At 42.1% G+C, this 13612-nt stretch overlaps 1 protein-coding gene and 1 pseudogene across 1 annotated transcript; one reads left to right on the top strand and one right to left on the bottom strand.

Annotated features, from left to right (window-relative positions):
- Positions 1-3998: 3998 nt before the first annotated feature.
- LOC119309121 lies at positions 3999-8938 on the top strand (annotated as a pseudogene).
- Positions 8939-9187: 249 nt separating this feature from the next.
- Positions 9188-13330, bottom strand: LOC119305204 (phosphoribosylformylglycinamidine cyclo-ligase, chloroplastic/mitochondrial-like). The gene is made up of 8 exons (XM_037581790.1): positions 13066-13330; positions 11015-11109; positions 10821-10922; positions 10653-10712; positions 10195-10367; positions 9947-10058; positions 9705-9863; positions 9188-9482 (listed from the first exon to the last, which is right to left on the bottom strand). The coding sequence occupies exons 1-8, from the start codon at positions 13328-13330 to the stop codon at positions 9321-9323; spliced, it is 1128 nt and encodes a 375-aa protein (XP_037437687.1). The 3' UTR covers positions 9188-9320.
- Between the last annotated feature and the right edge of the window lie 282 nt (positions 13331-13612).

The following is a 13612-nucleotide window of genomic DNA, read 5'->3' as shown; positions in this document are numbered from 1 at the left end:
GGGGGGGGGTCTTTCTTCCTTTTCTTTCTTTGTTGTTTTGTTTTTGTTTAGACCTTTTCTTTTTATTTATTTCCTTTTCTATTTTATTTCTAGTTTCCTTTTACTTTTAGTTTTATAAAAATTACCACTAGTGCCCAAATTTGCATTTATCATCAAACTACTGTAAGATTAATTCTTAACCCATAATAAAATAGTTTTAGCATCTTATAAATTCACTGGGCATTTGTTTAATTGTTCTCACTACTGTTTTAATCATTTTAGAGCCTTTAAACATTTTATCAAAGTTTGGTTTCTCCACCATAATTACTTACGATTTATTTGACACAACCCAAACATTTTAGTTTTGATTTTTGAAAATTTTATTGTTTGCCTATATTTTAAATTTTAATTTGAATCGTTTTTGAACTAACTCGAGTTTATCAACAGTAACCGAGGTGACGTGGCATCGTTAACGCGGGATTATTGTAGCCTAATTGTCCGGGCGTCACAATGGTGTAGATGAGCAGATGTCCTCCATGTTGTAAGGACTTATTGTCTCTCGATTGTAACCCTATGACGTTGGAATAAAACTCCCATATGTTTTCGTAAAAAAAAAATCTGCCACGTTCCTTCCTTGTGACGTTCCCACATGACCTTAAATTTAAAGGGCTTCCTCTTTCATTTTGAGAAACTAAAGGCTTCCTAATGCGTCCGTTATTTGCGGAATCACTAGTTAAGGAGCACTCTTTGCAAAGCTCACTCCCATCACCCCAGGTTGCAACAAGTGTCGCATTGCATGTACGTCACTTGCCGCAATCTCGGAGTTTTTCCATTTTTTCGTTAGGTTTTTTATTGGAAACGTTTTATCTCTCAAACCACGTGTCCGAATCTCGAACCGTTTTTACTGTTGGATTCCTCGCATCGAGATTTTTAAAACTAGATCTCATGTTGATAGGTTTCGACGAACTTTTTTTTGTACGATAAAACTAATTCCGGGGCACGTTTTTCCCTTTTCGAGAGGCACAACTGTGCCCCTCGCGGAAGCAAATCCGTGCCTCCACAAGAAGTAAATCCCTCCCGTGGTAGAAAAAAAAACACATTTTCCCCTTTTGCGAGTGGCATGACGTGCCTCTCGCGTAAGCAAATCCGTGCCTCTCGCGGAAGGGAAAAAAGAAGACACGTTTTTTCCCTTTTCAAGAGGCACGGTCGTGCCTCTCGCGGAAGCAAATCCGTGCCTCCATGAGAAGTAAATATGTGCCTCTACGAGAATTAAATCCGTGCCTCCATGAGAAGTAAATCCGTGCCTCTGCGAGAATTAAATCCGTGCCTCTCGTCACAGGAAAAAAAATCGTGTTTTTCCTCTTTTACGAGAGACACGACCGTACTTCTCATGAAAGCAAATCCGTGCCTCTCGCAAAAGAGATACATTTTTTCGCATTGTTTTTTTTATTTTTTCTACAATAGATGTAGAACTAGAATTGTATACTGTAGCAAATTGGAACCAGTTGTAGCGAACCGAAAGTACTTATTGTATCGAATCTGAATTAGTTACTGGGGTGAACCTTTTTTAATGTATATTTAAAAAAAATACCAATTTTTTGAATTCCTGAAGAAAAAAACTGGAGACAGGAACATTTTTTGAATATGTACACAAAAAAATTGAAAAAGCAGAAAAATGGGAAAAGAATATTGTTTTTTGAAAAACTAAAACCTTTTTATGAATTTGTGAACAAATTATGAAATTCTGAATAAACATTGAAACGGTGAGCATTTTTTGAATTTTTCAACAAATATTTGAAAACTAGAACATTTCATGCTAATTGGAACAAAATTTTGAAACTACGAACATTTTTTGAATTTATGAACAAATTTTTTAAAATGGAACATTTCATGAAATTCGGAAGAATTAGAAATTGTGAACATTTTTTAAAATTCTTGAACATTTTCTGAAACCCGAACTTTTTTGAAGTCCTGACCAAAATTTGTAATCACGAAATAATGGAACATTTCACGAAATTTTCCGAACAAAAATTTGAAATTGCGAACATTTAAAAGAAATTCTTGAACATGTTGTGAAATGCAAACATTTTTTTTGAATTTCTGACCAAAATTTTAAACCACAAGCACACCTGAACTTTGTTTTAAAAAAATGAGCAATTTTCAACTTGTGAACATAAAAGAAAACATATTTTGGAATTCCTGAACATTTTTTCGACTTGTGAACCAAATTACAGATAGAAGCATTTTTTGAAATTCCTGTACATGTTTTGGTACTAGAATATTTTTTGAATATATGAATAAAATTTTAAAGGAGGAATATTTCTGAAAGTAAATTTTTGAAAAAATATTAAAAGGAAAATCAACTTGAAAAAGAAAAAACGAAAATAAATGAAAAAATAAACCAAAAAGTGAAAAGAAAAAGAAACATAAAAAAGGAAAGAAATAATAAAAAAGGGAAAAAAGAAAAAAGAAAAAGAAAAACAACAATGGGAAACCAGAAATATTGTTCAGGAACCTTAAACCAGAAAAAACTAGAGTTTGAACGTTCTCAAAACCAGGATCTGAGTACACGCTAAACAGCTAACATGGGCCGGCTCACTGCAATCTCTCCGTCTTGATGCAGCGTGCGTCTGTTAGGGAATTCCCCTGCTGCTAGTTGCGAAACATCAACATCTTGATGCAACGTGCGTCCGTTAGGGAATTCCCCTGCTGAGAGCTCCTGTTCGACGTCTGCGTGACGAGCTTTCGTGCAGGGGACTCTCCTAGGCCTTGTTTGGTAGACAGGGCTTTGAGCGGCTTTCAGAGGATATTCCCTGTTGGGCTAACAAGCCCAAAAGATCCCTAGAGTGGTGTTTTGTACAGAGGGCTTGAACGGGCCAGCCCCTACAATCCCCTCACTTTCCCCTCGGTTCCACGGGGTTTCGGAGCATCGAGGTACTCCTCGCGGCTCGCATGCCCCCAGTCGCAGGAGGTTTGAGGTGGAAATAAGGGGATTGGGTGACAGCATGGGTTTCACCAAATCCCTGAGGGGATAATCCCTTGTAATCCCAAATTATCCCCTCCTGCCAAACAAGGCCTTAATGGGCTAGCCCACTCATCGCGTCACGCGGAGTCGCTACTAAAATTCCACAAAAAAAAAAAAACTAAAATTCCGCAAAAAGGACGATTGATCGAGGAATCGAACTCGAGATCCCACGATCATAAGCAACTCTTCTTTGCCACTCACGCTACTGAATTTACGTGATTACTTGGCCGCGCGAACATTTAAGAAGTAAATGTAGGGCTAGATAAAAAAAACAAAATTTCGACCATTGAACATTTTTGTAATGTACAGTGAACAAAATTTAAATAAACATTAATTTTTTTTTGTGAAATACGCTGAACAATACTTAAATACACATTGAACATTTTTTGTGGTATACGCAGAACAATTTTTAAATATACATTGAACAGTTTTGTAATGTACGCTGAACAACTTTTAACTACACATTGAACATTTTTGTGATAAACGCTGAACAATATTCAATACACATTGAATATTTTATGGTATACGCTGAATAATTTTTGAAATGTGAACAATTTTTTAAAACGTGAACAGAATTTGAAAACCATGATTTTTTTTCGAAATAATGAACAAAATTTGGCATTTCAAAAATTTTTCTTGAAAACAAAGTACAAAAATAAAAAGGATGAAATAAAAGAAAGTAAAAAATAAAAGAAATAGAGACATAATACAAAATAGAAAGGAAAACAAGTTTTTTTTGAGGCAAGAAAGGAAAACAAGTAAAAAAGAAAATAGGGAAAACCGGAAAACCCGCTAAAAGGAAAAAAAACAGAAAGAAGACTGGTTGAGGGAGCACTAGTGGGCCGGCCCGTTTAGCGGTGGTGGCTTGCGCGCTTCAGCGAGAGCGCACCCAGTTTGACGCACGCGCGCGTCATATAGGGATTGCCCTCCCTGCTCCCCCAGAGAACCCCACCATTCCGTCGGCGAGAATCTGTCGGGGAATCGCTGATCCAGAATGGCCGCCAACTTCTGGGCGTCGTCGCGCAGGTAAGCCGCCGGCACCCACCCGACCTCGATCAGATTTAGTATCGCCGTTTCGTGAACTCTGAGCTGTTAATCGGGGCGAGTTTGCGCGATGATGCCGTGCGAGCAGCAAGCAGCTGCTTGACCCGGAGGAGGTGGACGTGGTGCCGGCGGCGGACCGGGAGCGGGGCATCACGCTGGTGGAGTTCCCCTTGTCAAGATCCACAAGTCCTTCCGTGAGCTCACAGGCGTGTGCTCTAACCAGCTGGCCACTGCTCGCGGCATGCACCTTTGTAGCGTAGAATTCACTCTTTAACACAAACGCTGAACAATCAGCTACCATTTCTGCTAAAACAAGTTGAAAATATGTTACTCGATTGTTCTTTCTACTAAATGGAGATGCAAGCTTATACCGTTTCTGCTAGAGAAGTTTTTGGTGGTTGGCCCAGCAGGTGAAAGTCAGACAAACGTAAGACCTTGTTTCCATTTCCTGACCTGTACCTTTGTTTTTATCTGTGTATTTTTTTGGAAAAGGAGGATGTACCCGCCGCCTCTGCATCTGGACGATGCATTCAGTCATATTATTAATTATTCACAAAGACCATACAAGGTGATACATCAATAAGCCTGAAGCCACCAACTTGGCAACACCGTTGCTACTCTTATCTCCTTGATGAAGGTGTGCCGAATGTCCGGACCTAATACCAAACAGACATTGCACCAAAACCTAACATCTAAAGCCGGGTGTCCCATCCAATTCCACTACATGTAATGGGTCCCACACAGGTCTGACACACTCCCAGTGAGCACCACACACCTATGTTGCGCGGATACTTCAGAAAGCGTGCGTATCCTGTCAGATACTGCCCCGATACTCGGATACTGCCCCGATACGGCCCGATACGTATCCCGTAAGTATCCGTTGATTTTTTAATTTTAAAAAAAGAAAATAATCTTTGATACTCCAGGGATACTTCTGCGATACGTTTTGGATACCTCAAACCCCTTGTTCGATGTGAAATCCCCTCAATAGTAACCGCACACCTTTTGAAAATTCCCAAGATGGGCATGAGTTCATGTCAAAACATAACTGGCAATGTTCTTACTCAATTGAGATGTGACCAAGATAGAGACGGTGCACTGATTGGAACAACAAACCTAAGAAAATCCCACTGCTAATTGATGAAAGTGGACTAAGTGCAAGAAAAGAAAGGGGGTAATCCTACTGAGGCATTCTTTGACCTGGAAGCTCCTTATTTTTTTCCCTATTTTTAATAAATAATATATGTATTATCTATATATAAACGTATCCCGGTATCCATGTTTTTAGAAAATTGACGTATCGGGCATATCCCCGTATCGCGTATCCGATACGTATCCAAGTATCCATGCAACGTAGCCGCACACTGCAAGGACCGTCACCTCCATCTTTCATCGATCCATCCTCAGAGAAGAACTGATACACCGACCGTGCCAGGCCTCTCTGTCATCAACGCCACCATGACGCCAGACAACTTCCTCCTCTTGCGCGAGTCCATCTCCGCGCATCAGACGCTGAGTCTCCACAGCGCATCAGGCGCCGAGATCCGCCACCATCAATGTGTAAGATGAAGCACCGCTTCACCAAAGATGCCGTTCTCCGATCCCTCGAACCCGTGTGCATCTCCAAAAATGACGCCCCCAAGGGGGAAACGACACCAGAAAGCCGCCGTCATCCGATCTACTGATCTAGGTTTTCCCCGGAGGTAGCAGAGAGTGGTCTTGAACTTCTCCACGGTGATGCCTTCAGGAAGGGAACGACACAGACAGCGTCGCCATCACCGGCCTTGGCAATAGCCAATATCAGGTTTTCACCCAGATCTGTTCGAAGACCTCCATCTCTCGTGCACGGGCCGCCGCCATCCCTGCCGGGATCTGGATGATCCAGGCCGCCGCTGCCAGATCACAGCAAGGAGAAGTCCCACCACCGAAACCCGTCGGCCGAGCAGGGGAGGCCGAGATCGCGCCCGCAAGACCAGATCCGCGATGGATCCGTGCCCGCGCCGCCGCCCCGGAGCCAACCCCACGCGCAGCCGCCACGGCCTGGCTGCCCACTCGCGCCGCCGTCTGGCCGCCGCGCCGCCCGACGCGCCCTCGCCGCATCAGCACCAAGACTCCGCCGCGCCGCCACATCTCGCGCTACAACCGCACGCTGGGAGGAGAAGAAGGGCCCCGCCGCCGCTAGAAGGCGGGATGGTGTAGGAGGCGGGCGCGGGGTGGAGGCTAGGGTTCCCCCGCCGCCGCCCACAAGAGCGACCCAAGCTTTATTAAACTCCAGTGATCAAATAAACTTGCGTTCTGCTTTTAGACTGCAGTTAGCAAGCTTTCCTTCTGCAGTCATACATAGTTCCTTTTAAGTGGCTACCTTTGTATAAAAGAAGTTATACATATTGGAGGTTTATTACCTGAAAGTCATGCAAATGTTTGGTGTTATTTATTCTTTTCCTCATAAAATCCTTCCTGGTAACGTTTTTGTGGTGTTTGCTTGAACTTCAACACTAATATAGTGAGCTAACTGCTTTCAAGAGAAAAGTAAAAAATACCAGTACTATTCCAATCTTCTTTATCTGTATTCCTTATTAATCATAAGGTTGTTGCAGTTTTTATTGTAAGACTAACTTGTAACTAATACTATTTACCTAATGTCTGCTACCGGATGCCTTACTTTTCCACCTTATGGCATGAGGTTCATCTTCCACCGCACCTTTCTGGCATTAACTCATGATTGCTATTCCCTCCGTTCCCAAATACTCCAACAAGTGACTACATACGGAGCAAAATGAATGAATCTACACTCTAAAATATGTCTACATACATTCGTATGTTGTAGTCCATTTGAAATGTCTAAAAAGACTTATATTTAGGAACGGAGGGAGTATTTCAGAGTCATAGCTACTGCAATCACATACTTCAGGCGTGTATACAAGGTGTGATTCTCTATTTAGTAAGGATGCGTCAGATAGAAGAGTGCCCCTCTGGCCTCTAATGTTGCTGTCTGGATATGACTATTCTTTTACTAGTCGGATATGGATTTGACAATTTTTTACTAGTTAGAGAAATGAAAGCACAGTATTATATTTTAGATTGAAAGTTGTGCCACTAAGAAAGTAGGAAGCATATCCTTATGATGTAAGATGGTCAACGTACAGGCAAGTAAGAATCATGTACTGTGATTGTATATTTGTGCCTATGAGAATTTGTCCGCTTCACCCAGAACTCTAATTCACTTTGCTTCATTCATAACTTGAGGGACTGTACATGTGAGGTTCTCATCAAGTTACTTCAACCAGAATTAGTACGACGGTGTTTTAATGGGAAACCTTTGAAATTCGATTGCAAATATTATACTTGAAGCACCAAACTCATGTTTCTATACTTTCCGTGAACACAAATTGGACATGAATTAGTACGATGTGTGTGTTAAGTCTCTTGATCATTCAGATAAACCCATGTTTACCTGGAAGGCTGGAAGAGTTGCACAACTTGCAATAGCCATGTATTTTTTCGTCCCCCAAAATGTAGGTTCTGATGACAAGTACAGAGTTGAAATCAAAGATATTCTTGAAATGGAAATGAAGCTCCTGGAAGCACTCGACTATTATTTGGTTGTTTTCCACCCATACCGTCCTCTTTTACAATATGACTTTGCTTCCCCTATCATCTGAATAGAAATGGCATTTTCCACTGAAATAACATTTCATATCTTCTGGTGCTCTGAGCTTTTGAAATTAACTCCCCTTCGATAGATTCTACAATGGCATTGAGAGATATTTTACAGGTTATTGCAGGATGCTGGCATAACAGATCTGACACAATTCGCCTGGTAAGCGCCATTTCTTGAATACAATGCTGTGTCAGGTTGAGAACTACTGGATGCAATGGAACTTGTTGGCCTTTCTTATGATTTTCCGTCATGGCGTACTGGTTTTTCTTTTTGTGAATGGAAGCTGCTTGTATTTCATATACAAGAAAGTTGCTTGATTCGTTTTAGTTATATTTGGTGGTTAAAGTAGCCTTTCTTTTTGAAGTATTTTTTGACAAGACCGAATTTAGTCTCAGAGCCAGACCCTTTTAAAATTTGTCTGTGCATATATTTTACTTAAGTAAAGAGCGTTTACAGTTGGTATCATCATAATTATCCTTTGTAGGAATGCAGGATTGCAGGTAAACACCAAATACCTCTATTGACTTTTCCTTCTCACTTTAGTCTAGTACTACAATATGATGAGATAAGTACCTTTTTTTACGAAGGATCATCACATGGACGACAAATTTGAGCGAAATACCTTTTGAGAATATTTATGGGTGTACAACTAGACGTCTAGACCTATATGGCTATATCTCTACGCTGATTAGACACTGTTACTTACAGGGGCCTTGTGAACGATACTTACAAAATGGATCTTATTCTCATATATCCTCCATATATGATTGCATTGGCCTGCATATGCATTGCAAGCGTTCTTAAAGATGAGGACATGACTTCCTGGTTTGAAGAACTCCATGCTGACATGAACATTCTAAGTGTTATATTTTTTCAATCATTGATGATTTTGGTCTGTCCTCGTATTAACCCACTTGCACTCGTTTGCAATTCTCAGGTTAAGAATATTTCTGTGGAAATCTAGGACTTTTACGACACCTACAAGATTGATCCTAACAGGTACCTACAGGAGGACAAGATCATTCCTGTGATGAACAAGTTGCCATCAAATGCCTGAAGCCAGATTTGGCACCGATTTCAGTCTGACTGCTTAACCACATGACGCTTCTTTGACTGGAGGGCATTGACTCAAGATAGGTGCAAGTTATTTTCATGATGGTGATCCCAATGGTAGGGGTAGCCTAGTTTATGTGCTTATAACAGTCTGTAACACTTGGTATTTGTAGCTTCTGTATCTTAAAATACCCAAGCTGCGGAACAGTTTCAGTTTGAGTCCTGCTTGTTGAGTTATTCTTTGAGGTCTTTCATTCATTCATCTATAGAATGTGGTTGCTATCGAGCTGATTAGAATTGTGGAAATTTACCAGGCGGAGCACTTGAAAAAAACAGACCTAAAGCCGTGACAAGCAGACAAGGTCTCTAGTACGAAAATATCATTAATTTTTATACCTAAAGATGTTGATACAAAAGTACGAAAATATTCACAACTTCTCCATTAACACTCGAAGCATGGCTAAGATAAAGGAGTTACAAAAATTCGGCTGCTTTGCCCACACGACAAAACAAATCTCAGATCACTCGAAATTTGAGCTGAAAGATTATCACAAGGCATCAGACGTAGTGAACACCCTTGCCCTGGATCACCTCTCCAATGCGATAAGCAGGGCTTGATTCCTCGATAATCCTGTCAGCTGCCTCCTTGCTTACTACAAGGACCATCCCGACGCCCATGTTGAACGTCCGCATCATCTCGGCATCTTCAATTTTTCCAACCTATAAACGTGTACCAAATAATCCAGTAACTGAGTACAGGGGCAATGAATATATTGACTGAGAATGTTCAAGCCAAGTTTGTTTGTTACTCCCTCCGTCCAGAAATACTTGTCATCAAAATGAATAAAAGGGGATGTATCTAGATGTATTTTAGTTCTAGATACATCCCTTTTTGTCCATTTTGATGACTAGTATTTTCGGACGGAGGGAGTATATATTTACCTGTTGAAGCCACTTGAACACAGGTGGCACTTCCCAAGATCCAGTGAAGATTTTCGCCCCCAGTCCAGAAGGAAATACTCTCGGGATGTTATCAGTGAAGCCACCACCGGTGATATGGGCTAGTCCTTTCACACCACCCTTGCTGATGATCTCAAGCACCTTTTGAATCCAACATGATAGATAACTTTGGGTATAAAAATAAAACCATGGGAAATACGGGTCATTCATCGATAAAGACTAACCTGCTTAACATAGATGATAGTTGGTGTCATGAGAGTTTCACCGAAGGTAGTTGTTTTGCCATCGTTTCCTGGGAACTGATCAGTCAAGGAGAGTCCACTTTTGTCCAATACTCTAGAAATAAGAGTCTTTTTAGCTATTATTAACCATAAAAATTCGTGAAAAATAATAATAATAAAAGGGATATAATTTGAACTATGAATGATCTATCTGAATTTGAGAAAAAATGAACTAGATAAGTATGATATACCTTCTAACGAGAGAGAACCCGTTTGAATGAACTCCATTTGAAGGAAGACCAATGAGGATATCTCCCTCCACGATATTTTTACCGTCGATGAGCTTATCCTTGTCCACAACACCCATGGCAAAACCACCTAGATCATATTCACCTTCCGCATAGAAACCAGGCATCTCTGCTGTCTGTCACTACCAATTAATTAATTGGGAATGTCTTCTTATATTATTTATTATACAAAAAAAGCATAGTCCATATGGAATGTTTATGGAGAGTAAATACAATTTTACAATGAAATGAACAATGGCAAGAAGTATCACGGTATTATCAGTTAAAATTTTGTCCATGCACCAAAGATAAAAAGTACTCGATACATATCGTTGCAATTATACTGATGTTCATATATGAGAGATAATTCAAATGACTCGACGAGATCATTATGGAGAATAGCTTATCTCAGGAGGTCTCACCTCTCCTCCTATCAGATTACAGCCTGATTGTTCGCATCCATCCAGAATTCCCTTAATAACCTATATACAGTTCATTCATTTATAAAAAGACACCACTTCATGAGCGGAAGACAAGATTACAAATACGCAACAAATGTTGCGTTAAGTGAACAACAACACCGACATTACCTTCTCTGCAAGATCGACATCAAGCTTGCCCGTAGCATAGTAATCTGAGAAGACCAATGGTTTTGCGCCTGATGTTAGGATGTCATTAACACTCATAGCTACCTGCAACAATGCACAAAAAATATAGGGATTGATTCACTTGGCGTGATAGATGTGACAAAGAGCACATTTATATATAGCAGTTGATCACATACCAGGTCAATCCCAATTGTATCATGAATACCAGTTTCAAATGCAAGCTTCAGCTTTGTCCCAACACCATCAACACTAAATACAAGGTATTCATCCTCTGTTCAATCCAACCACAGGAAACAGAAATATTATGAATATGGCATTACATTCATGTGCCCAATGTGAGTAAACAAAAAATACAAGGTCCGACCAAGCAAGTGGTTCATGAACTTCTAAAAAAAAGGGCCAATGGAGCATCATAGCACAACTACAATCAACACATCAATGCTCTCTTTGCACGCCAACCACATATCTATAAAGTTATATTTGGTATATTTGATAGTTAGAGATAACATAGAATTAGATAGGAATTGTTTGCATATTATATTTTGTGGGATTTTTATCCTCTAAGTCTTAAGGACCTCTACATATACTCGTCCGAAAGGTTCAATATACGAAACAAATTGTATTGTCTCAATTCTCATCCTCTATCATGATAGCTCAGTATTCTAAACCTAGATCAACCACAACTAACGCATAGCGCCGCTCCGGGGAGATCGATCTCCATGCTACTCCCTGAAAGTCCTTTTCCTATTCAGTGGTTCTGTCCGTGGGTCGTTTGACTGGTGTCTTTTTCTTGGTTCATCGAACATAAAACGGTTTGTGTCGCCCATGGCCCACTGGCCTCATACGCCTGTACTTGCACACTAGTCGACTCCTCATCACAAACTATGTGTAGTAGTTGGCTTCTTTTGTTCGCGCCTTGTGCATCGCTGGTCCATCGTCGCCACCACTGATCGTGACGGCTCTGACAACACCATCGTGACTCCCATGTGAGCGGCATCATCCGCAATAGCAGCCATCAACTCAACATGGTCTACACCGTGTGCACCTCAATCTAATCAACCGAACAATCAACCAAACGTGTGTGAGCACGCGCGCATCAACACTAATCGAGCATTGGGCTGCTGATGTGTTTCACCTGGGCTGCAACTTTGACGGCCTTGGCCCTCGGTACCAGTTGTCAAAGTGTATTTCTAGGCGCGTACGTCGCCAGAGTTATCTCCTTCCATTGCACCGACTCGTGATCTGCACCTAGGTCGCTCCCTCGGGTCATAATGTCGTTAAATGCGGTCATCTTTGTTTTCCCCGCGCGCGAAGACATCCTTCTATACCATTGAGGCGCCTCCCTAAGTATGGTGTCCACACCATCTGCGAATGATCTTCATCACGCTGTCGGAGTGTCAGGTTCTTCCTCACCCAATTCGTGTTCAGCCGGCATGCTTCTACATGCAATTTGCATTGCCACTTTAGGATGTCGTTGGTTCCGCGCTGACTAAACGTTCTTCTGTGTGCACTACAACTTCATCACTGGTACCATCGCCTCATCCCTGACTAGTGAATATACCTTTTTTTGTCTGGCCATCATGGCTTGCACCGGCACTCCTTTCGCCGCTCCACACACACCACACATGTCCCGGGCCTCCTCTACTAATCTCTCCAACATGACACAAAGTTTGTGATGGTACTCTTCTATGCACGCTCGGTGGCTGCAACACCAATGCGAAACTTCCTCCCGGCCATGTCCTAGGACTTGGAAAACCATGTGTGGCTCATTGTTTACGACGACTTCGACAACATCGGCTTCGGCATCGACATATATACCCTACCGAGTCTCTGCATGCATGCACCAGCCCGCAGTCACATGATGACTCGGCAGTCTCCACGCTGTTCGCAGATCACAACACGTACGTTCCGGCTGCAGTCAGGCAAAAACTAATTAATCCCCTGCTAACCAACATACTGCAAACTACTACCGACCAATTGGAGTAGTAATTAACATCAAGTCGCAGGCAGCAGCTAAACTACTATTGTACAGATCGAGTGCATGTGACTAACACCCGACTTGACAGTGTACATCATGCAACGAGTACACCTACGTAACATGTTAAACAGATGATGCGAACAACCACCACTCTGAAACGAAGAACGAACCTAACAACAATATTAGTTCTGACAGGAACGCTCTTTATTTTTGAACAAAAGGCAGCATAAGAGATGAAGTGAATAATACTGTGAGGGAGAATGCCGCCGAAGCCGCCTATCCAGGGGGCCATCTTGCGGATGCGGCGCACGAGCTCGGTGCCAGCGTCGATGTCCACGCCGGCGCCCTTGTAAGTCATGCCATCCTCCTCGGTGGAGCTGGAGCAGGCCACGCCGACGCGCCGCTTTACCGGTGGGAAGCCGACGCGCTGCGGCCGGGGAGGGCCCCGGCGGTGAGCTGCCGCCGCGGAAGCCGCCGGCGCGCCAAGGAGGTGGAGGACACGCTCAGCTGTCATGATGGGACGATTTAGGTTAGGGTTTGGCTACGCGCAACCGGGATTATAGGTCCGAGAGAATATAAATTTGACGACTTGCTTATACTACGGCTTCGTTCGAAGGGCTCCAACTATAATTAATTTTTTTATTAGGGGGGGGGGGGACTATGTTTGCGTTTATTTTATTTTTATATTATCAAAACTTTATTCCTTAAACAAAATAAAGTCGGGGCATTAGAGCATCTACAGTCGGACTTGACAAATCCGGCCCCTCAAACGCCCGTGGACGCGCCCGGCAGCAGC

The sequence above is a fragment of the Triticum dicoccoides genome, chromosome 5B (genome assembly GCF_002162155.2).
Source record: "Triticum dicoccoides isolate Atlit2015 ecotype Zavitan chromosome 5B, WEW_v2.0, whole genome shotgun sequence".
Lineage (NCBI taxonomy): Eukaryota > Viridiplantae > Streptophyta > Magnoliopsida > Poales > Poaceae > Triticum > Triticum dicoccoides.
This window is presented reverse-complemented; position numbering and strand designations above follow the sequence as displayed.